Source organism: Naumovozyma dairenensis, chromosome 7, assembly GCF_000227115.2.
Source record: "Naumovozyma dairenensis CBS 421 chromosome 7, complete genome".
NCBI lineage: Eukaryota > Fungi > Ascomycota > Saccharomycetes > Saccharomycetales > Saccharomycetaceae > Naumovozyma > Naumovozyma dairenensis.
Window position 1 is genome coordinate 800,722 of NC_016485.2, and position 24,936 is coordinate 825,657.

Sequence of the window (24,936 nt, forward strand, 5' to 3'; positions counted from 1 at the left end):
TATGGTATTCGCTGAAACTCATCGAACCCATTCAGAAAGCGATGCCATGGAAAATTTTCACTCGTTCACTTCGTTGGTCACCTTCGAGAAACGCGCCACGGAAAAGGCCAAATAGCCTAGAACGTGACATGCCCCTCTCTTAATTTCAAATTAGTTTTCATCAAACTAATTTGACACTAAGACCCTCAGTCCCTCTCTTAAATCTATCCCAGCTTTGGTCAGACTAAGATGTCATTAAGTTATCTCGGAGTTTCCTTTTACCTTAAAAACTAGCTTTGGTCAAGCTGCTTTAAGACTAAGATCTGTTCCTCGAATATTATTTTTCATTCGCGTGTTCTTTTATGTTGCCCTTAATTTCTACTCCCACTAAGTTGTTCTGCATCTCCGGAAGATGTCCCTGTATTTTATGCAAAGTGCTAATTACTTCACTTGCATATAGCGTATTGATTACTGACGTCCTAAGTGTAGCATCCTAATAGTTTATCTGTAGGCTATAATCGTCATATTAAGAATGCGACCTACTATTTCTATTGTTTAATATATTCCCTCTATCATTTCCGAGTCGAATTTATTTGTCTGTTCCACTTAAGTTACCTATTTCTCATTATGATTTTATTAACCTCCAGACACAATGCGGCTGATATGACACATTTTTTTTTTGAAAAAATGGTATCTCCGAACATTCGCTTTCGTCATCCACTCTGTATATGCCCAAGTGGGACAGATGTGGATCATAACTTGTAATAGTGTCTCTCAATAGCTCTTAATGCTTCTCCTAGTATAGCTGTATCACCAGCGTTAGTTACACATCGTTTGTTCTCTCGCCCCCTCCTGTAGATATTGTTTCATCTTATACTATCGAACATGTCGGGAATTTAACAACTGTCGTTCGGGCCGTATATTTGTAGTCACTTTAAATGCGGTTCTATTAAACCGTATTATATGATAAGCTTCTGTAAGTACTATGTAGATCATGATCAGCATTGTAACATGTGAAGTGTATTTCAATCCAAATATATATTCTCATTTGTGTAATTCTACCTTAATGTTTGCTTCTTCTACATATTTTCTTACGAGTTGTTGTATTTGCATCGTTTATTGCATTCTTTTCATTCAACTCGGATGGTGCTCCCCTTTTATTTGTGGATTGAAAGTCCTCTTGATTCGGGTGACCGTTTTCCTGTGAAGCTTTCATTATACCATTTAATTTTGTCTGTTTTGGTGTGTTGTCTGTTGTAACTATTGTTTCGAAATATTCATCCATGGCGATTCTTAATTGTCTGACTGTATAATGGGTTTAATGAATTTCCTAAGGAACTCAGCATTTACATGAAGTACTATGCTTGAGTTTAATATATTTACCTTATAGGATGTTTCTCTGACGGCTTCTTTAATAACAGCAGGTCCTATAAAAACAGCTTTTAGCGCCTTCAGGCCTTTTGCAACGTATGCATGTCTAGAAATCCATACCATTTCACCTACTTTGTAATACTACTGGTTTCCCTGTTTTGGTAATCTTCTGTTTATTTCTATCTTTACTTTTTACTAATAGGGCTTGAATTGGTTTTACCTTTTCTTGGATATAATTATACCATTCTTCATCTGACATGACTTGTATTCTGGTATCAGTATTAAGCATTTCCAGACGTTTATTTGTATCTATCCATTCAGGTTCATAGCCAAATTTCAACTCATTTGGAGATCGACGTGTTGCCGAGTGTGTCCTACTATTAATGAAAAATTCAGTAGCTGATAGATGTTGAGGCCAATGTGGACGCATTAATGCTCCATGAGTTCTTAGACATTGTTTAATAATACCATTCATACGTTCGTTAGCACCGTTTGACTTTGCTCTGTAAATAGAAGTATTCCAATGATTTATTCCACGCCAAGACAAATTTTTGTTGAATTCACCTTTGAATTTTGTTCCGTTGTCGGTTAGCATCGTGATGGGTAAACCGCCATGTAAACAAAGTTTCTCTTCTAATCTCTGAAATGTCTCTTCTGCCGTATCCTGTTTCTTCGCAGCGATTAAGTATGTATATCGAGTAAAAAGATCCACTATCACTAATATTTCGTTATATCCATCTTTGGAAGTATCGAGATCGGTAATGTGGTCTGCACTCATAATCATATGTGGTCGGCTAGGAGTAGGGATATATCGGTAGTTTGAGATCGAAAAATTTGTTGGTTTATTCGATTGACAGATTTTACAAGAGTTGACAACCACCTGAGTAAGTTTATAGAGATCATCAAAGTTGTATCGTTTCCTAATACATCGAAGTGTTTCCTGTATACCACGATGCATATCATTGTTAATGTGTGTGTTCCATATAATCCACAATATTATTTCGTATTGTTCTTGTGGAATCCACCATTTATGCTCTTTAGTTAGCAGTTTATCACCTTGTATTGTTAAAAAATGGAGTTTCGAATTTACCTTGATGTTACTCACAGCTTCCTTTAATTTGTCATGTAATGTAATTGGCAGTCCAGTAATATCATGTATTTGATCCTCTTGATATTTCTCCACAATTTCTAGTGTCATTTCTGGTACTCTCAAAAATACATTATCACTTTCATTGATTTTAGCTGTAGTTATAAACAAACGTTTAACTTGATTTGGAATTTCAGTATCTTCGTACGGAATTGATGGTTCCAGTATTTCTGGTCTTAATTTGCTCCTTCTGAATAATTCTACTTCTATTTTGGATGGCTCTGATGATTTGTGTATGGGATATCTTGAGAGTCCGTCAGCCATTGTATTGCTGTCTCCTTCCATAAACCCTATTCTTACATCAAATTGCATCAGGAATTCCATGGTTCGACTAATTCTGGGAGTCAGCCTAACTTTAGTTGTTAATCTACTTAAGTTAGCATGATCTGTAATTACCGTAACTGGGGAACCAATCAACCACTGTTCATACTGTTCCAATACTTTATCAATAGCTAATAGCTCTAGATCATAAACGGAGTAATTTTGTTCTGCAGGTGTTAACTTATGACTCGAAAAGCCTAATATTTTCCCTTGAACTTTACCATTTCTCTCTTTAATTTCGTCTATGATTATCTGGATTGGTTTTCTACTATCAGCTTTGTCACTTAGTTGGATCACAACTGCACCAGTAGAATATCGGGAAGCATCGGTGAAGATCAAAATTGGGTAACCTGGAATAAACCGACCAATTGTTGGTAGTCTTTGTAATGTTTCCTTGAAATTTTGGTACTCCAATATCAATTCTTCACTTATCGATATTCTGCCCTTTTTTCCTTTGTCACCATAATCTTTAATAGTTTGATACATATGTTTCAACGATTCGCTGATATTTGGTATCCAATTCCTAATAACATTTGCCATTCCTATTAAACTTCTTACATCCCTGACTGTTTGAGGTGGCGGTAGGTTGACAATAGCTTCAATGTGCCTTTCAAGAGGTTTTATTCCACCTGGGACTATTTTATAACCTAGGTATTCTATAGACCTTTGATTAAATTGAATCTTTTTAGCAGAAAACCTAATTCCATATCCCCCTAGGTGTTGGATCACCTCACGTGTCAAAGACACAATTGTGTTCGGTTTACCAATGATTAACAAATCGTCCACATAAATAGTAAGATGTGGTTTCAATGAGGAGGGTAAAATATGGTTTATGAAAGCGGCAAACAATTGAGCAGAATTCTTATAGCCCATAGGAGCTCTAAGAGGTCTATAAGTCTGATTCCCAACTTTGAAGCAAAGGAAATCTTGGGACAATTTATCCAACTTAACAGTATAAAAGGCTGATGTAATGTCTAACACCGTAAAAACCGAGTCAGGCAAAGTGACTATTGAATCGTAAATACTTGGTAGTTGTGATTCCATTCCAATGACATATTGATTAGCTGTTCTGTAGTTTATTACCAATCTGAGTTCTTCAGTATCTCTTTTCCTGATGAAAAAACCTGGACTGACGTAGTTACAATAACCATTAACTTCTTCTACTACACCTTGATCGACCATAACCTGCATTTGTTCTTTGCTTGTGTTAGCCATGCTTGTGGAATTGGGTATCCTGGAGTGCCCATTCGATTTGGTTTAGTCTTCTCAAATTCTATGAATGTCTTAAAGTCGGATTCCTTTAATTTTCCTTTTATAGTCTGGTTTAGCAAAGTAAATAGCTAGATCTGATAATTCAGGTGGCAGTGTTATTTCCGAATTGTCTACTTTGTCGTGTCCTTCGTCCTCTAGGTTAGAGTTTGCATGTTCTTGAGTTAAATATGATGAGTTATCTGTTACCTGTTGAAAGTTTGACTTATAGCCGGTATCATTATTTACCTGGTCTATGATCTTCCCTCCCTGATCCATAATACTGTAGGCATTTTGTTCGAAATTTAGAATAATTCCATGTTCACGTAACCATGGTATACCTAATATCATTTTTGGTACATTGGTTGAAATATTGACTACATGGAACGAAGCTGTATACGATCTTTCCTTTAGTTTAAAACATGATCCTAATAATAGATATTCACTCATACTAATTTTTCCTCCACACTCGATCTTAACTGGGTTGTTGTTGTTAATTCTTGATACATTCTTCTGGTGCTCCAACATCTTGGCTACATCCTCTTGTATCAAATTAATTTCACTACCACTGTCCAAAAGTGCTTGTACTTGACGTTTATCTATCCAAATGGTAGCCATAGGTAGGGTTTTCCATTGGTGTCTTGCTCTGATATGATAAATCGTCTGGTTGGTTGTGGATAGATCCTGACTATATACTGTAGTATTGTTCAAATTGTAATTTCTTTTATTACTTACTGTATACATATCTGAATCTACCCTGACATTTTATTTAGGTTGACGTGGTTTCGAGACTCTGTAACTATAAATAACCATGTCTACTGAACAATAATGATTTTTGTCCTTCTTATGTCCACAATGTTTACATCTTCTATCCCTTATAATCTCTTTGAAGGCTGATGTTGTCCACTGTCTACCTGTAGCTTGAAACTCAGTATTGTTAGCATATGGATTTGCAGTGAAGTTGGTACCCAAAATGCTATTTGTTCTTTTGATAATTGGCTTGTTTTTGGTCCACTCTTCATCCGTTAACTTAATGCATAATCGTACTCCAAGTAAGCAATTTTTTTGGTTTGACTTTCATCATTTTCTTCTTTGTTCAACTTGGTCATAGTTAAGCTCATTGTTGAGTCTTTTGTAGTAATGAAATCCTTCAGAGATTCATACTTTGCGTCTGTATATTTCGAAACCCCTAATTTATTTCTCAATTCTGATTCTTCAATACGTGGGAACTGTGCAATGATTGCGATATCCTGTGGGTGTTCAATACTCCATCCAGTTAAAGTGGCAACTTCGTTACCTGTGAATGAATAATAGCCTTAGTTAGATTGAAATCCTACGTTGAAACGTTCTTCCTGGTTACATTGAATTAAACTCCCTGGCACGACTGTTTGATAAAGATAATAAAGGCATCATATTCCTTAATCTCTTATTGGTCTTAACCCATGAAGCTGTTTCTAAAAATACCTTGGATTGACTGATTCTTTCAGCGATGATTACGTTGTCATCCAATAGCTTTAGAGTGTCAATGGCATTCTTGACTAATTGATGCCATGATACTTGTGTTAAAACAAATTGTTCAATCAACGCATCTGGATCTTCCTTACCATCTGAAGCAGCACACATAGCAGTTAATTTTGACTGGTAACAGACTTCTAAAGGTGGTATAAATAGTAGATTTACTTTCTAGAATATTTCTTTTCTGGTATTCACGCAAAAATTGCTGTACAAATTTAATTGGATCTTCACCATAAACATATTTTTCCATTCCTGTGCTTCTACTAAAGGATTTCCCTGATTCTTTATAACTGTCGTTTCTATTGTCATCGTCCTTGGTCTCCTTGACTAAGCCTTTATAATTTCTAAATGGCTTTAGACTTTTGAAACCGAATAATTCAGGACAATAAAATTCCGCGTATTCGTATGTATTGAAATTTTTGGTTCTTTCGGAGTTTCTTAATGCATCAATTGCCGGAGTTTGCCCAAACATCTTTAAGTAAGGATTCTCCACATTCTTGATTTCATCCTCTTCTTCTTCGTCTAAGACAAATCCTGTTGTAATTACTTCTGGAAGTAGTGTATTTGGCTCTTCCAATTCCCTTTGATCGGTAGTAACGCTAGACATATTCAGTAGTGAATATTGTCACGATTTTGTGATATATTACCTCGCGATAATATATAAACCGCACTCTTATTTAACAGCCGACTATAAGTCAACTTACCCTGCACCTTGATCCTTTATAAAAAAATTATAGACGTCTATGATATGAAATCTTTTACTTCTGTTATGTACCAGTTGGTGAAGTTGTGTCCTTATTATCTTGATTACCTTGATAATGAGTTAGGAATCTGGTGTTGTCTTATCTTTGTATATTTCTACTTTTGAGAAATTTGAAGATAACGAATGCAATATCTACTATTCTATTATCTCTGTATCCAATATAAGCTCAATAGTTAGATCTATACCGGCAGATAATTATTACCAGTATCAAAACTTATATCTTGTAGCTACTTAAAATATACGTACACTAAGCTCGATGAATAGCAGATAATTATCAATCCTATGGATGTGTATTACTGTCTATCGGTGAGTAGTATGAGTAGTATGTTTATCGATGAGTATGTCTATCGATGAGTATGTTCCTTTCGGTGATGTGATGATCCTTTCGGTGAGGATCTGATGCGATGTTATGTGATGTAATGTTATGTGATGAGATATTATGTGATGGGATATAATATTCTCTTCTTTCTATGATCTAGGTTCCTAGGGAGTCTAGTTGTTATGTTTCTTTTCTTCTCTTCTATAAATAGAGCATCAAGATAACTTCAGATTCAAATTTCCCATTTCAATGTCTCTATATATATATATGGTATTCGCTGAAACTCATCGAACCCATTCAGAAAGCGATGCCATGGAAAATTTTCACTCGTTCACTTCGTTGGTCACCTTCGAGAAACGCGCCACGGAAAAGGCCAAATAGCCTAGAACGTGACACTGATAGAAATTTCCGAAGACAAAGGAAAACAAATTACGCAAAAAATAAAAAAGTAAAAGAACCCCAGTGAGGATTGAACTCACGATCTTGCGATTAACAGTCGCACGCCTTAACCAGCTTGGCCATGGAGTCTAATTATTGGAACTTTAAGGAGAAATCTGATTTTGATGTTATACAATTACCAGAACCGTATGAATTCTTTTGACTTCTGAATTTTATTACAGTTCACACTGTAACTTGAATAAAGTGCTAGCTTAGTAGCATATAATAATGATATGAATTAGAAATAATCAATATTGCTCAAAGTCTGAGTTTAATAAAAGGTAAGGTTCGGGACTGATTTGGTTCTTGAGAATGTAAGGTGACTTCCCTAATTGTTATACTAAGCTAGTTCCAGGATGGGGATAATGTAACTATTAGGTACGTTCTTGAATTATTCAAAGGCTTCTATCTCTTATTCTATAAGAATCACCTAAAGGCGAGTTCCAGTTGCGGACGGGTCGGTAGTATATAAAATTAGTTGCTAAATGTTATTCATTGAACCCCGATGAGTGTGATCAAGCTTCTCGAGAATAACGTTGTCTTGGCTACCAAATCAGGCTTTGGTTCTATTTTTGACTATTCTATTAGGTATCCGTCAGTCCACAGAAATCTACTTAACAGATTGCTCTTACTTAATAAAAATATTTAATATAAAATACCTAGACGTCAGCAGTCGAAGATTACACACGATGGCAGGTTTATATCTTATTAGAAGATACGATATCCAACACCTCTTCAGCCGAGTTTGTATTGTATTTTTGTTTCCACAGCTTGTCTGGATATATACATGACGATAAATCGCTGAGTAAATAGCAAAGTCATGCCTTTGGTAAGTTATAATACATTTAATAAAACGCAAAACGAAAGACTTGTTATTTTATTCTTTTCGATCCTATCCTTGTGTTATTGCGTAATTGAATTAGCTTAATTAATAATGTGGAATGACCCAAAAACGCATTTGGTACTGGTAGTATCATTCTGTTCTTCTTTTCTAGTTTTCGTTTAGGTTATTTTTCGTGGTTAATGTGACACCTTTTTCCATCGACATTTTTACGCACTGTCGATTGCGTAATGTTAAGCATTTTATAACAGAAGGCTACAAACATAAAACAACGAGATATCTTCAGTCCATATCCATTTGAAAACATTATTTGTTACTTAGCTTTTTCTCAAATACATATTCCAGTACGTCAGACTGTATTTCCAAGCTAATACTACAGCAGTTTATTTAATTAACCCTCCCAAATGAAACAAAGAATTAGTGCTTTGGATTTACAAATTCTAGCAGCAGAATTGAAAACCTCATTAGAAGGTTATAGATTGAATAATATTTATAATGCTTCCGATTCTAATAGACAATTCCTCTTAAGATTTAACAAACCTGACTCTAAATTAAATGTCATTGTAGATTGCGGGTTGAGGATCCATTTGACTGAATTCACTAGACCTATCCCATCGGCACCTTCTGGATTCGTTATGAAATTGAGAAAACATTTGAAATCGAAACGATTAACTGCATTGAGACAAGTTAAAAATGATAGAATTTTAGTGCTACAATTTGCTGATGGTTTGTTTTTTCTGGTTTTGGAATTCTTTAGTGCAGGGAATGTTATCTTGTTGGATGAAAATAGGAAGATTATGTCATTACAGAGAATTGTTCATGAGCATGAAAATATTATTGGTGAAACTTATACGATGTTTGATGAATCCTTATTTCATACAGCTGATGATACCAATGCTACAAATATAACTAATAAGGATTTCTCGGAAGGTTTAGTCAAGAATTGGTTAGATGAAGTCAAACAAAAATATGCGGTTGCTGCATCAACAATATTGGAAACCTCCAAGAATGATAAGTCACATCAAAAGAAAAAAATTAAAGTTATGTCAATACATAAATTATTACTATCAAAGGAACCACACCTATCCTCTGATTTACTTTCTAAGAATTTGAAAATGAGTAAAATTGATCCATCCACATCTGCACTTGATTTCGAAAATAGAGTTGATGATATCATCAAATTATTGAATACAACTGAATCAGAATACCATCAGTTATTAAACGACAATGAGCATAGAGTAGGGTATATCTTAGACCACGAAAACAAAAACTTTAACCCTAAAATTGATAGTAATCCAGATTTGGAATTCATCTACGAGACGTTTCATCCTTTTGAACCGTATGTGGAAGAAAAAGATAAAGCATCATCTCATATAAGTGAGATTCCGGGTTATTATAATAAAACGTTGGATAAATTCTTCTCAACGATCGAATCCTCTAAGTATGCTCTTCGAATTCAAAATCAAGAATTGCAGGCAAAGAAGAAATTAGATGAGGCTAAATTAGATAATCAGAAAAAGCTTCAAGCCCTAATAGATGTTCAATCCTCTAATGAAGAAAAGGGACATTTAATTGTGGCCAATGCAGATCTAGTAGAAGAAGCGAAATCCGCTATTCAAGGATTAGTCGACCAACAAATGGATTGGAATACTATTGAGAAATTAATTAAAAGTGAACAGAAGAAACATGTCAAAATTGCAGAATTGATCGTTCTGCCTTTGAACTTGAAAGAAAATAAATTCAAGATGAAGCTACCTTTGAAGACCTTCGATGACGATGAACAAAATGACACCTCTGATGAAGATGATAATTCCTCCTCCTCCTTCTCCGAATCTGATTCAGAGAATGCTTCTTCTTCATCGGATGCAAGTGATTCTGATATTTCAGATTTTGAGACAGAAGAAAGCGTACAAAAAGAAGTACCCCCAAAAAAGAGGAAAACGAAGAGATCATCTGCGACATCTCAACCTAATGAAAAAATGATTACAGTTACTATTGATCTTGGTTTCTCTGCTTATGCTAATGCATCTGAATATTTCAATGCTAAGAAAACGAGTGCTGAAAAGCAAAAACGTGTAGAAAAGAATATTGAAAAGGCTATGAAAAACATCGAGGAAAAAGTTAACACGCAATTGAAAAAGAAATTGAAAGAATCTCACGAAGTGCTGAAGAAAATTAGAACGCCATATTTCTTCGAAAAATATCATTGGTTCATTTCCTCTGAAGGGTATCTTGTTATGATGGGTAAGAATGATGCAGAAACAGATCAAATATATAGTAAATATATCGAGGATGATGATGTCTTTATGTCAAATAACTTCGGTACAAAAGTTTGGATTAAGAACCCTATGAAACATGAAGTTCCGCCAAATACTTTAATGCAAGCAGGAATATTATGTATGTCTTCCAGTGAAGCTTGGTCCAAGAAGATTGCGTCGTCAGCATGGTGGTGTAATGCCAAAAACGTCACCAAGTTTGATAAATTTGATAAAAGTGTGTTACCACCCGGTGTTTTTGTTTTAAAAGATGAAAAGGATCAAAATACCTTACCAGCATCTCAACTTGTCATGGGTTTAGGTTTTTTATGGAAGGTAAAGACTTCCGATAATGGGGATGAAGATGTGAAGGAATTTGAAGGAGAGCAAGAAGAACTTTCCTTAATAGATGAAGAAGAAGAAAATGAAGAATTTAGAGGAAATGATAGTGTAGTCATTCCGACAGATGATGATCATACAGACAGCTATGATAACAATGACTCTATTAATATAGTTGCAGAAATCGGTAATGACCTCAAAGATTTAGATCTCAATAAGGATGAAGTTAGAATACCTGAAGAGGAAGAAGAGGAATTTGATAACAGGACGATAGCTACAGGCTTAGTAGAAAATATGAACAAAAACGTTCGTGGTAAGAAAGGTAAATTAAAAAAGATGCAAAAGAAATATGCTGATCAAGATGAATCCGAGAGATTATTAAGATTACAAGCTTTGGGTACATTAAGAGGATTAGAGAAACAACAATTAAGGGAGAAGGAAGAGATTGCTAAACAACAAAAGAGGGAATATAAAAAAGCTAAACGTGAGAAACAAAAGGAAATGCAGGCTTTGAAATTTACCAGAAATGAGAAGGTAAAGGTGAACTATCAAAAACCTTTCACAGAATTGAAAGCTGTCCTGACTAAAGATGATAAAGTAGTTGATATTGTTCCTGTATTTGCTCCATGGCCTGCGCTTTTAAAGTATAAATACAAGGTGAAAATTCAGCCAGGAAGTGCCAAAAAGACAAAAACTTTGTCAGAAATCCTACATTTCTTTATGAATCGTAAAGTTGATACCACGTTGGCAGATAAGGAGATTGATTGGCCAAACGAACATGAATTAATCAAAACGTTGAAGGAGCAGGACTTGGTTTTATTGTTATGTGTTGATAAATTAAAGGTTACTCTTCCAGGAAAGAATGATACATCCAAGAAGGGCAACCAAAAAAATGGGAGTAAGGGAAAATCTAAAAGAAAATAAAAAGGACATTGAAAGAAGTAAGTAATCCTGTGATAGGTAATATTTCATAAATGTACATGTACTTCTACGTTATGCAGTAATACCCACTACTGGAGACATTGCCGCTCAATCTATCCTTACATATCTTCTGTTATAGATGGTGGTCATAGTGTCTTCTAACCAAAGAAACCCTTTATGTCATCTTTATTTCAGTCCAAAAATGACATATACTATAAATGTAATTTTAGACTTCAATCTCTATATAGATATATACATTATAATATGTATACGAGGTCTAGCACTGGAGCACATTTTCATTTTTGTAAAATATTCAATGTAGTCATTAGCAATTAGCCCAAAGTTCTCTAAACTACGCGTGAGAAGCATTCTGTATCCGGACTTTCATTGTCTTCTTCAGTAATTGATCTAATGATATTAGTTAAAGCCAGTTCGCAAGCTTGTTCAAACACTTCTACAGTGGCACTAGCGACGTGAGGTGTTACTGAAGTAGTATCTTCCATTTTGAGAACATCGCTATTCACTTTAGGCTCTTCATAAAATACGTCACCGCCAAAGTGTCTTAATTGGCCTTCTTCGAACGCTGTTGTGACCGCATCAATATCAAGAATTTGACCTCTTCCTAAATTAACCAATACTAATTCAGGGCCATCACAATGAGCTAAGAATTTTTCATTAATTAAATGTTTTGTCTCAGCTGTACCAGGCAAAGCAACAACAATGGCTTTGAATTGGAAAAGTTGACTATATAAAGAATCATCCAAAGGATGGAATTTCCAACCGTATTTCTCCTTCACTTGCAAGTCTTCAGTTCTTTTACAATAATGTATATCCATTCCTAACCCATCTTGTAATTTTAATGCAACATGTTTACCAATAGAACCTAATCCCAAGACTAAGCATTTCTTCCCCCTTGGAGATCTGATAGATTGACCACGTAAATATTCATGGCCGAAGACATAACCAGTTTTGTTAGCAATATTTGCTCTTGTTTCATTAGTATTCCCCAATTTTCTAATAATTGACTGTTGATAAGAGAACTTCCTAAATCCTTCCAAGACATGCCACATTGCACAATCAGCAACGTCATTTCCAACTTGACCAACTTTGAAAGTTTCAATGGCTATAGACTCATCAACTTCATCTTGATAATTATACAATTGGATACCGAATTTCTTTAAAGTCTTTATATCAATCATATTATAACCCCTTGAACAAAGAACGATACATTTCAAAGTACACTGAGGGAAATCTTCATGTTCAATAATTTCTTTAGTTAACCCGCCGATTGAAGTGAATTGTGGGAAACCTCCGTAAATTGCTACGATATTGTCATTTTTATGATCATGTAAGAAACTTAAAAATGCCTCCTTTGTGGTCAATTCTACATTTAAAAGATTGAAATCTTCTAGAAATTTGTCAGAATTAAGGAGAGGTGAATCTTCATTTGGTTTTGTAGATAAACAAAATGGTTTTTTTTCTTCTGACATTGTTATATTCTATTTTTGTTTTGTTTGATCGAACGATAGAATGATTGGGTTCAGTGGTTGGTTGGTTAAAGTCTCTGCTATCAATATTATCTGCCTGTTACAATATGAAGTATTGTTAAGCTTAATTATCCTTTACAGGGCCGTCTCCACTATGTTCTACCTCCCACCTCCCTTAAATTTAACAGTATTCGAAATATATATGGGGTGTATTTCCACTCACGTGCTGTAAAATAACCAAATTATAATGGAAGGTCCGAAGGCGGCTAAATTTTAATATAAGAGTTACCTGCTAACTACAAGAAAAGACAATATATTCCACTATTTCATTGGTTCCAGGATGCCTAATTATACTCGATTTATTATTCAACATTACCTATTTTGCCATATGAATTTACGTTCATGTTGGATACTGTAGGTATAAGTATCACATATGTATCTCCACAGCTAGAGAAGTACGTATCCAACTGTACGGTTTGTTATGTTCCTTACAAAGAACCCCTTGTAAAATAACAAGTTTGGAAAAAGATAATAAATACTAGGCCAAGTGAAAACAGGAAAAAAACGTTTATGTAGTCTATGCATATTTACAGTTACCACATAATGTAGACCTACGTCGATCGATATTCTACGTACGGACTTCCGAAATATAACAAGCGTAATCTTCTAACCAATGTACGACATATTTGCCAAGATTGTCAGCGTCAAGTTGCTTTTTGCCTTCTGTTCTTTCCATGTATTTTTCCGTACGTCAAATGCAAATTCTTTGCTCTTCGAGCTCTTGTTGGTGTTTGTTAGGCAATAGAAGATTTGTAATAAATTACTAAAATACACAGCGCGCACAGATACTGCGAGAAGGAACTAAATTTTGGCGGAAGCTTGGCATTTATTTCATCATGAACGGTCAAAACACTACGTGAAGGAAAGCCAAAAAAGTCATATCGTACATGTATAACATGCATCAAGTTTATTTTGATGGCAAAATACCATAGAATTATTTTACTGAGGAAGAAAAAGTCCGAGGTTAACGTAGAGCAATGTATGACGTACGTATATGTTTAAATGATGTCGAAACATATAGTCTCGATAATGACCCTCCACGTTTCACACGACGTGGTTCATAAGACCTCTGACGATGTATTACGCAATGTTTTGAAACTTTATACAAACTCAAGTTTTTGTTTAGGGTGAATCGTTAATAGAAAGTTCTGAGTGGCGAGTTAGCAACATTTAAAACACACTTCAAATAGAGTGGTTTTCTTAAAGCACACACAGTGTTCAATGGAAATAGAATTTCCTTGTGCGCTGTGTATATACCTTTTCTCTATGAAGACAATCTTGCACAACACTCGTGTTCTCTCGGCCATGAAGGCAGTAAATCACTATCATGGTTTTCATGTAACACAGATGAGAGTCCATTGACCGACAACGTCACAAATTACAAAAAACTCAATATCTTTTTTTCATTCGCTTTCTTCGAGCTTCTAATTCGTTTTCGGGGTTAATACTTCATGTATTCTCTTCCCATCGAAGGTCAATTTCTTACGTTATTTACGTTTTCCGGTGATACATCGAGTACCGTTACTTAATTTGTTAAGTTTCTTTTGACTCCTCTCATGTCTAAAAAGAAACAACATATAACTAGTTTGTACGTATATTAATTTGGGAAAATTGAGCGAATTTCCGAATCCCCCTCCCCTGTCAAGAAATCCGAATTCAAAAAATTAAAACCGCGAAACTAAAAACCGGTCTTTACTAAAAGGGTAAGACATTCTCAACCTTAAAACGTAGAATGAAGGGGGAAAAAATGTGTCGCTACATACTTTTTATGCCGTGCGAGAGTTTGACTTCCCCAGTAGAGTGAGTAAGTGTAGTAGACTCACGTACAAAAAAAACGAAAATACGGTCGAAATAAGGTTGGTATTTTTTATAGGAATAAACTTATACCATACGTATATACGTACGAACGATGCTTGGCAAAGGAGTTTTGTACGTACATAACAGTGAGTTAGTACTGAATATAAGCATATCTATTTTTGTTTGGAATTCATATATTCGATACGGCATATTTTTTTCCATGTTTCTTCCGTTATACGTTCTAGGGACAGTCAAAATTATCTTTCTTTTTTTTTATAATGTACTTACTAAGTAAAGCACATTCGGATGAGAGCGTGATACCATTGGGAAGGTATGGGGTACTTGTTCGTTCCCTATACCTCTTCAGAATATGAAAAATGTTGCACGTACTTCCGCCCTTTGCCCATTTTTTTTAACGAAGCTAAGAAAAAAATACCACTTTCTTTAAAATAAATTTATATAGATTACACGTTCTTACCAAAAATTGGATTCTAAAAAAATGGTTATGGGTAGAACTCAATTGCCTACTTGCGAAAATTTTGACTGTATGTACAATAACACGGTAGTGGAAAATTGTTTATATTTGAGGGTTTTGGGTTTTCCAAATTTGAATTCTAGATTCTTCTAGCATGTTCTTTCTATGTATTACACATAATAGCTTATTCATGTGAGGAAAAGTCTAGAAGTGCTGGGTTCTTGATTCTTATTCCTGATTGTTTTCAAAAACTTACGCAGAGGTGTTTTACGTATGTCCGATGGTGTCCCCTTGACGTAACGTTGCGCGCACGGTTAAAGACCGGAGAGCAAAAGAAATGTGGTGCGGGAAACGCCGGATGTGCTATGCCGTTGAAGGTTGTACGGCTAACCATTCACGTACGCCAATGAGCTTCTCCAGCCTAAACCCACATAGAAAACGGCGACGTTTTACTTACCAGCAAAGAAGAAACGCCATAGCCCATTTTTAAGGCGTTTCTCCACCCAAACGGAGTCTCCTCCCATTGTATCGGAAACCAACGAGAAACGTCACATTCCCAGCTATGACCGAATTAAGTGTAAGAGCAACCGCTGAGCAGTAACTGGTGCATAACCTATTTGTTCATATAGTCCAATAATACTCTTCTGTAGTGCATAAGTGTAATGTAGCCATTTACTGGTTTTTCCTTCTTTTTAGCCCTCCTCACCTGTCCGTCATGTCAGTGTGGATGTACGTGTGGATATATTTTTCCGGTAAGTATTGTCTGGCATATTCGTCATTTTCCACCAGCAACTGACAGTAATATATTCGGACAAAACAAAAAACAAACGGTGAACGCAAAGGGAAAGGCCAAAGGTTAAACCAACCAGAGAACAAATTGTCATCGGCATCGAATTGCACCGCATCGTCGTCCAACTGATAATCAATGAGGTTTTCTCTTCTTTCTTTACATAGTGATTCACTAGAATAACGAGAACAAAGTCCGTACAAGCAAACAAGAAACAAAACTAAGAAAAACGGGATACTTAATTTCCCTTCAGGTACACTTTTGGTCTGCTTACTTTACCAAAGATAGAAAGATAGAAAGATATGCATGTTCAATCGAAGCTTCTCTATTATTATTATTATTTTCCCTCATCCTCGTTTTTTATCCACGTCTCGTGGCAAATCTGGTTCGTTCTTGATAAAATGGGGAGACAAATCTGTTAACGCCCTCTTTTCAATATATACATATATATAGAGTCGATGCTTGTTTCTTTTATATCTGAAATTGCTTTGTCTGGCCCGATCTGATACTTGGTTTCCTTCTTTCATTTCCAAACCAAGTCACGCCAAAAAAAAATCATCCAAAAACAAAAGTTATTATGATTATTAAAGAAGAAAGTAAAAGCCCAGATTTAAGTAAACCATTCGCAAATTTATTTCAACAGAACCTTATACAATTGGGACAAGAATCTCATCATGTTTCGCAAAATGATGGGACACGCTCAACTAATAATGACCGTTCGGATAGTACCTATGAAGATAGAATAGATAAATTTTGTACACAATCAGATGAAGCCTTTAGAACCTTCTTTGAATCCTTCTGTGTGTCATTGGATGGTTCAGATAATGACACTACAACTACTGCGGCCTCTAAGAATAATTTTAATAATCTGAATTTGCATACAAGAGATTATATTTCAAATTATGACGCTGGAAGTATAGATCAGAAATTAAATCTAGATATGGATTTTGTACCAAAGAGTTTGGATATGGATTTAGGTCTTGGTGGATTTGATTTTGATTTTAATTTAGTTAATGATTCAAATAATACTAAAAGTTCTTCTAATTCAAATAATAATAGTAACGAGACTCCATTAACGACTAATGTATCTACCACATGTAATTCCATAAAGAATTATAGTACAAATAATAAACAAGACGTCCCATTGGTTTCTGAATCAATTGACAATTTCCAAAGGTTGATATCAATGGAAGAAAAAAAATTAAATTCAGCTACTGTTCTTACCCCTTCTATTGTTACTTCCACGAGAAATTCAAATAATATGTTTAATAGGAATAATAATAGTAATTTACCTAACCTTTTGGAGGGACCTTCTCCTACTAGTAAGGAAAATAATAATGATGATGCTGGTACAAATACCAAGATAGAACTACCTTTATCAATTGCAGCTTCTGTCAACGATATCAGTTCAAATAACAATAGAAAAGTCGCTAATAATAATAATAATAATAATAATAATTCAATTTCTGGTATCCTTCCAAAAGAAGAAGGCTCTCTTGTTGACTTCACCTTACCAAACTGGTCTGATTTTGCAACTAAATTAGAAGAAGGAAATGGAAAGAATACGCCAGTTAAGAAGGAAAATTCAGACAATATTACAAATAACTTTCCTATAAAAAACAACAATAAGAATCACAACAGTAATAACAAAAAAATTACAGTCAAAGAATTGAGATCCATATCCCTTTCACCAAAATCAACGTTTAGAGAAAGGTTCTCGGGGCCAATTTCAATACCAATCCAACCTATCAATAGTAATAGACCAAAACCAAGAGGAAGGAAACCTTCAATTGTTCCAGATGGTTCCAAACAATTTTTATGTACAATTTGTAGTAGAAGGTTTAGAAGACAAGAACATATGAAAAGACATATCAGAACAATTCATTTCCAAGAAAGACCATACACTTGCTATGTTTGTGAAAAGACATTTAGTAGAAGTGATAATTTAAATCAACATTTAAGGACTCATACACGTAATTATGAAGTTAAGCATCCACCTCTATTCAACTATGATCATCGATCTTCAATTTGAATAAAGAGACGACTAATTCGTCATAACCCTAAATTGCATAAGAATAGAGTACAAAAATTTTGGTAGACACCATTCGTTTTTTTGTTTTTTGGTTTTGTTTTAAAGGATGCCCTTATATTTACTTATTTAATTTTTTTTTGTTTAAAGCTACCTGACGTTAATAAATAATTATTATTTTAGTTCAACTTTTTTATTTATTTAACCTTTTTACGAAAACTCTTTGAAGTCTTCTGGTATTCCGAATTCTTTCCTTATCTGTTTTGAATCAATTAAAAATTTATTAGAAAGGTATGATACTAATATTTCAATATTATCAGTTAGTTTTTCCAATCGATTAATATCTTTCAGTTTTTCTTCTTTTTCCAAAGAAATCCTTTCGTCATCCCATTTAAATTTCTCTAATTCCATCACATTATTTTTAGAAACCTTTAATTTATCATCTAATTCCTTTAATTCTCTCAAACAATCATCTCTCTTTAATTTTCCACCATTATTTCCATCATCTATAATATATTCATTGTATTCTCCTTGTAAACAATCTTCGATATCATTTTCCAATTTACTATATTCTTCTTTACAAACTTGCAATGAACTTTCCAATTTTTCACCAATGATAAATTGTTCCTTCATAACTTGTCTCTTAAAGCACCATATAATATTAATATTCCCACATTTTTCCATATGAATTAAATCATCATCTAATAATGACTTGATTAAATCTTTAACTAATATACCATTCGATATAGATTTACAGTTTTTTGGGATCAGTTTTTCTAATTCTTTCAACGTATAATATGAGTATGTGCTTTGTAAAAATGTCAATATTTCTTGTTTTTTTAATTGTTGTGAAGGTGGTTTGGGCCTCTTTGATTGTTGTGTTGGATTGGAGTTTGTATTAGACGCGACCGCTGTGCTGGAGTTTCTTTTAGGTGGCATGCTGATATGTTTTTGTTTGATTTTTTCTCGTAAGTTTGTTTTATCAGACTAACAAGGTGTGTTGGTATATTCTGTTCAATAAGCAATATATAGAAATCCCATCCTGTTATAATAATACATTCATCAATATCTTAGGGTACCCTTTTTTCTATCTTTTGTTTATACTTAGGGAGCTAGGCGGCTAATTATTAAACGCGTTAAAACGAGACGATATTTTAAGGATTTTAAACAATGGACCCGAAGGAAAGAGACCTTTTAGGCATAAGTTTGTATTATGAAAAAGCTTTCTTTTTGTATAACGGGGAAAAATTAATACTCAAAAGGAACTATACGACAAAAATAATTATCTAAGACGAAGTAACTTTTGTGGTACGCAGACAAAAATACTGAGAAAAACCAAATGCATGCTTATATGGATAACTTTTCAAAAGAACAATCGAGTTAACAAGTAACTCTAAGCTATAAGCATTTCCATATACTTCAAAACTGTCCTGCATTCCGTGACGCCAAAAAAAATCTAACCCTACTTCTGTATGAAGTATGGTCCTCGCTTTGTCGTGTTTAAATATACACGTGAACAAACCAGCGCTTTCTTTGAGTGGGGGTCTTATAGGTTCATATACAAAACCTAACCGCCTTTTGACCTTCATTTAAAAATTTAATTTTCAATTTTTAGGGCAAAAATGGGCTTTGTTTCGAAACTCAATTCATAATATTTATAATATTTAAGTACGTCCAGTAAGGAAAGGCAGCGCTACGTAGCCCCTAACAAATTGAAAAATAATTTGGGATCTTGAAATATTGAAACTACTACATCTATATCAACCAATGCAGATTAAAACGAGATTACAAATATAAGAGGAAGTGCTTTGAACAGTGACGTATTCTGAGAAAGTCTAATAGTTATCGGGCTATTTATACGTAGAGTTTTGGGTTATTGGAAAAGAAATAAAAAAAGGAAAGGAAGATATACCGAAAGAAAATGGCCAGATTTACCAGTGGTAGAACTAATAATAATCATCATCATGGTCATGGCCATGGTCATGGTCATGGTAATAATAACTTAAAGAAGATTAGGTCACCTAATATTGAATCTGAATTAAAGGACTTACTAAACGCTCCAGAAAATTCCAATAAATGTGGTGAATGTGGATCTGCCTATCCAACTTGGTGCTCTTTAAATTTAGGTATCTTTTTATGTGGTAGATGTGCATCTGTTCATAGAAAGATTTTGAATAATAGAGAGGATGATGTTTTCTCTAAGATTAAATCATTGTCTCTTGATAGGTGGTACGATGATGATATTGATTCGTTTAGTAAATTAGGTGGGAATAAAGGTAATAATCAATTTTGGAATCCAAAGAGGGAACCTTTTCCATTTGATGGTGATGATGATAAGTCTATTGTAGAACATTTTATTAGAGACAAGTATATTGTGGGGAAATTCAGATACGATGATGTTAAACCTGAAGATTTCGGAAATAAAGATGATTTTGACACGGATCATAGATCATATTCAAGGAGGTCATCCTATGATGATACAGACGACTATGGCTATTCAAGAAGTACAGATAGTTCAAATAGAGGATTTAAATATTCAAGACAACTTGAGGAGTTGAGAGATATGGGATATAACTCAAATATTTCAAGAATAAAAGACACCCTTGAAAGGACACATGGTAATATAAATAAGACCATTGACATTTTGGAAAGATATGATAGTACCAGTTCATTTTCAAGAGAGACCAGTCATCATACTACGGCACATTCTACGGCACCTTCTTCTTCTGGAAGTGGGGCAATCAATAATCCCCCATTGCCAAAGAGACGTTCGACGCTGTCGGGTCCACAGCCGGCCGTATTTGATGGGTCTACAGATATTGCTTCCTTAGTTGCCCAACAAACAGCTGCTGTAGGTGCTGGTGCAGCAGGCTTGGTACCAGGGTCAGTCCAACAATATTATGATCCAGCAACTGGTATGATATATGTCGATCAACAACAGTATATGCTAGCTATGCAACTGCAGCAGCAACAACAGCAACAGCAACAGCAACAGCATGTATTGCAAGCACAACTACAACAACAGCAACAAGCTGTTCCGCAAATGGGTATGCAATTTCAACAAGTTCCAACTGGTCTTCCAATTATCTATAATGGTGTCCAAATATTTCCGAACAATCCACAATACCAGCAATTATTAATGTTACAACAGCAGCAACAGCAACAGCAAAAGCAACAAAATATGGGGTACTTCCAATAAACAGACAATTACTGCTCCAGTTTTCCTGCAGATAGGAAAACTATTAATTAACAATACTATATACAGACCTACCTTTTATATACAATATAATGCATGAAAATATAATTAATACATGCCCATTCTGCCTGTCTTCTCGTTCAGAAATAAAAATCCAAGCTTCTAACCCTCCCTTGGATTTGAATGCACGTGACGCTACTAACTACCGCTGCGCCGCCGCCCAGAGATAATACACACACAGTTTGCCAAACTGAGTAACAGCACCCTTAATTCTACAATGTAGTCATTTCCAATAAATAAATGTGTGATCGTGTGGCTCATGGACTACAAATGACAAAGGTCAATCAGATTAAATACTCTTATCTAAAACATACAAGATAAGACAAACAAGAGGGAAACTAAGTATCCATATCCAACAGCTTTACCTCCACTAATAAAGACCCATTTTGTTATACATATCTGCAACAAGATAATGTGCCTTTGACTGGTGATAGTTAACTCAACCATCTATAAACAATACCAAGGTTTAATTTAGACAAACAATAAAACGGAATAAAGTAATATACAAAGATCACCGATCACTCAGAGACCATAATATAAACAGACATCTTATATTATCGCCCCTCCTCGCTAACAGCTTTTATCAATCATATAAGAACGCAAAACTAGAGTAAAATAAAAGATAATACTCAATTGAAAACAAATCATGTCCAATACTAGTACCTCTTCATCAAACAATGCCAATAATATTAATAGCCTTCCAAAAAAATCAAGGAAAGGAATCGAAAGATCAATTACGATAGGTCCTGATACCTATATGATTGATAAAGAAATAGGTAAAGGTTCCTTTGCCACAGTTCATAGGGCACATCTATTAAGAAAACAAATTAAAGATGATCTCACATCACCTCCATTAAATTTTGCTATCAAAATTGTATCAAGATCAAAATTGAAAAATAAAAAATTGTTAGAAAATTTAGAAATTGAAATTGCCATCTTGAAAAAAATCAATCATCCACATATCGTCAAATTAATTGATTGTGAAAGAACAACTACTGATTTCTATCTTATAATGGAATATTGTGCTTTGGGGGATCTGACCTTTCTAATAAAAAAACGACATGAACTAATTAAAAATCATCCATTATTAGAAAAAATCTTTGAAAAATATCCTTCCCCAAATGAAAATTATAATGGATTACATAGAGCTTTCATTTTAAATTATTTACAACAATTGGCATCCGCTTTAAAATTCTTAAGATCCAAGAATTTAGTTCATAGAGATATTAAACCACAGAATCTATTACTATTAACCCCATTGATTAATTACAATGATTCCAAAGCCTTTAAAAAATTAGGTTTTATTGGAATTTATGAATTGCCAATTTTGAAAATTGCTGATTTTGGGTTTGCAAGATTCTTACCAAATACTTCAATGGCTGAAACTTTATGTGGATCTCCATTATATATGGCTCCTGAAATTTTAAATTATCAAAAATATAACGCTAAAGCTGATTTATGGTCTGTAGGGACTGTGCTTTATGAAATGTGTTATGGTACTCCACCATTCAAGGCATCAAATCATTTGGAATTATATAAAAAAATTAAAAGATCAAATAACAAGATTAATTTCCCCAATTATATTCAAATCCAAAATGATATGAAAATCTTAATTTCAAAATTATTGACTTTTGATCCACAAAGAAGAATTGAATTCGATGAGTTTTTCAATAATAATCTAGTCAATGAAGATTTGTCTCATTATGAATCAAGTTTAAATGATGATGATATTCAAGAATTAGAATCAAAATCCAAAAATATTTTAGAAAATAATATGTTCATCTCTGAATACCTTTCAAATGATACAAGCCAAAATAGAAATAATAAATATGAATATAATAATATTCAAGATGAACAAAATTCAACTTTAACTCCTAAGGTAACAAGCAATAATAAAGAAGCCTATTCCACGTCAACTCCCACAAATGTAGTAACTGAAAATGAAAACGAAAACAAAAATGAAACTGTGAAGACAATACGGAAAGATCAAAATAACCATAATAACACATTCCCGTCATATCTAAATGAAAGGACGAATTCAGATATAATTTTAGAAAAGGATTACGTTGTCATTGAGAAGAAAAGTGTAGAAATAAACGCATTGGCTGATGAATTGGCTAAAGTTGGACCAATACCCACAAATAACCTGAAAAAAACTGTTAATCCTGATACTAAACCTATACAATCAAGGGATCAACAACTTTCATCAATACCTCAAAAGAAATGGTCAACGGCAACAAATTCAACATCCAGTAATAATGATATGCCAATAAATCGATCTTCGACCACATCTATTTCGAATAGTAGTAGTCCAGGAAATGTCATTACTACAGTACGGCGTCCATCATTGGTTGACCGTCGTTTATCTATGTCATCTTTAAACCCATCAAATGCTTTATCAAGAGCCATCGGGGTTGCCTCTACAAAATTATTTGGAACTACAACGAATTTCAATACCACTAAAAATCAAACTCAACAACAGCAGGAGCAACAACAATTACAAGCAACGCCGTATTTGAGTAATTCATTTGCTTTAAGTCCAAGAATATTTCAAGATTTAACCGAAAACATAATTTTGAGAGTAAATAATATTGAAAATGAAAATGAAAGAATTGCCAAAGTTGAAAATGAAAATAGTTCCTCTAACTTGGATACAAACAAAATAACACATATACTGGAATCATTATCGGCAAGAGCTTTCGTAGTATATTCATTTGCTGAAGTTAAATTTTTACAAGTCATACCAATGAAAAAATCTCAACAAAGATCAAGTAATGGAAGCTCTGCAATTCAAGAAGAGGAAGAAGGGGAAGAAGCAGATTTGAGAGATGCCAACGGCAACAATAACAACGACACTGACAATAAATTTTCTATAAAGGAATTGAAACATCTTTGTACCGAGGCAATCGTCTTATATATGAAGACATTGGAAATATTGGCTAAATCAATGAAAATTACTTCCAAGTGGTGGTATGAATCTAATGAGAAAATATGCTCTTTAAGACTGAATCTTTTAGTTCAATGGATTAGGGAGAGATTTAATGAATGTTTGGAAAAGGCGGATTATCTGCGTTTGAAACTGGATGATGTAACGACTAATAAGCAAGATCAAGAAAAGGGAAATGATGACAGTGAAGATGAAGATGAAAATGATAACGACAACGTTAGTGAAAAAGAGACAACAGATACAGATGAAGATGTTGTACTAGAGAAGCTGTTATATGACAGAGCATTAGAAATCTCAAAAGATGCCGCAACCATGGAACTAAATGGGGAAAATCTATATAATTGTGAATTGTCATATGCAACTGCTCTTTGGATGTTAGAGACAACATTAGAACCTAATAATGCGGTCATTGAAAACGCAAGGGATCATGCCGATGACCAAACATATGAAGTTCTTGATGAACAAGATCGAATTATTATCAAGAAATACATGGATAGTATTGCTACTAGATTGAAGGCATTACGATCTAGGCTTAATCAATTCTAAACACATGTTTATTATATGCTATATTCTGCGTCAATTTTCAATTCTCTTCATTATTTTGGTTAGGTTTTTTCCCTTCTTTCTTTTATTTTTTTCTT

The 24,936-nt window shown here is 34.2% G+C and overlaps 9 protein-coding genes and 1 non-coding gene across 10 annotated transcripts; 4 read left to right on the forward strand and 6 right to left on the reverse strand.

Moving 5' to 3' along the window:
* Positions 1-1,474: 1,474 nt before the first annotated feature.
* On the reverse strand, positions 1,475-4,033 carry NDAI0G03370 (uncharacterized protein; the record flags this gene model as incomplete). Its single annotated transcript, XM_003671309.2, has 1 exon — positions 1,475-4,033. The coding sequence occupies one exon, from the start codon at positions 4,031-4,033 to the stop codon at positions 1,475-1,477; it is 2,559 nt and encodes an 852-aa protein (XP_003671357.2).
* A 69-nt stretch (positions 4,034-4,102) lies between these two features.
* Positions 4,103-4,810, reverse strand: NDAI0G03380 (retropepsin-like aspartic protease; the record flags this gene model as incomplete). The annotated part of the gene is made up of 1 exon (XM_003671310.2): positions 4,103-4,810. One exon carries the CDS (start codon positions 4,808-4,810, stop codon positions 4,103-4,105), a length of 708 nt encoding a protein of 235 aa, XP_003671358.2.
* An 856-nt stretch (positions 4,811-5,666) lies between these two features.
* Positions 5,667-6,188, reverse strand: NDAI0G03390 (uncharacterized protein; the record flags this gene model as incomplete). Its single annotated transcript, XM_003671311.2, has 1 exon — positions 5,667-6,188. The coding sequence occupies one exon, from the start codon at positions 6,186-6,188 to the stop codon at positions 5,667-5,669; it is 522 nt and encodes a 173-aa protein (XP_003671359.2).
* Positions 6,189-7,117: 929 nt separating this feature from the next.
* Positions 7,118-7,191, reverse strand: NDAI0Gtrna6N. Its single transcript has one exon. It is a non-coding gene; the product is annotated as a tRNA-Asn (tRNA).
* Positions 7,192-8,346: 1,155 nt separating this feature from the next.
* RQC2 (Rqc2p) lies at positions 8,347-11,460 on the forward strand (the record flags this gene model as incomplete). The annotated part of the gene is made up of 1 exon (XM_003671312.2): positions 8,347-11,460. One exon carries the CDS (start codon positions 8,347-8,349, stop codon positions 11,458-11,460), a length of 3,114 nt encoding a protein of 1,037 aa, XP_003671360.2.
* Positions 11,461-11,804: 344 nt separating this feature from the next.
* NDAI0G03410 (putative hydroxyacid dehydrogenase) lies at positions 11,805-12,947 on the reverse strand (the record flags this gene model as incomplete). Its single annotated transcript, XM_003671313.2, has 1 exon — positions 11,805-12,947. The coding sequence occupies one exon, from the start codon at positions 12,945-12,947 to the stop codon at positions 11,805-11,807; it is 1,143 nt and encodes a 380-aa protein (XP_003671361.2).
* Positions 12,948-16,640: 3,693 nt separating this feature from the next.
* NDAI0G03420 (C2H2-type zinc finger protein) lies at positions 16,641-18,095 on the forward strand (the record flags this gene model as incomplete). The annotated part of the gene is made up of 1 exon (XM_003671314.2): positions 16,641-18,095. The coding sequence occupies one exon, from the start codon at positions 16,641-16,643 to the stop codon at positions 18,093-18,095; it is 1,455 nt and encodes a 484-aa protein (XP_003671362.2).
* A 207-nt stretch (positions 18,096-18,302) lies between these two features.
* Positions 18,303-19,031, reverse strand: MND1 (Mnd1p; the record flags this gene model as incomplete). Its single annotated transcript, XM_003671315.2, has 1 exon — positions 18,303-19,031. One exon carries the CDS (start codon positions 19,029-19,031, stop codon positions 18,303-18,305), a length of 729 nt encoding a protein of 242 aa, XP_003671363.2.
* Positions 19,032-20,013: 982 nt separating this feature from the next.
* Positions 20,014-21,291, forward strand: GTS1 (Gts1p; the record flags this gene model as incomplete). The annotated part of the gene is made up of 1 exon (XM_003671316.2): positions 20,014-21,291. One exon carries the CDS (start codon positions 20,014-20,016, stop codon positions 21,289-21,291), a length of 1,278 nt encoding a protein of 425 aa, XP_003671364.2.
* A 703-nt stretch (positions 21,292-21,994) lies between these two features.
* ATG1 (serine/threonine protein kinase ATG1) lies at positions 21,995-24,841 on the forward strand (the record flags this gene model as incomplete). Its single annotated transcript, XM_003671317.2, has 1 exon — positions 21,995-24,841. The coding sequence occupies one exon, from the start codon at positions 21,995-21,997 to the stop codon at positions 24,839-24,841; it is 2,847 nt and encodes a 948-aa protein (XP_003671365.2).
* Between the last annotated feature and the right edge of the window lie 95 nt (positions 24,842-24,936).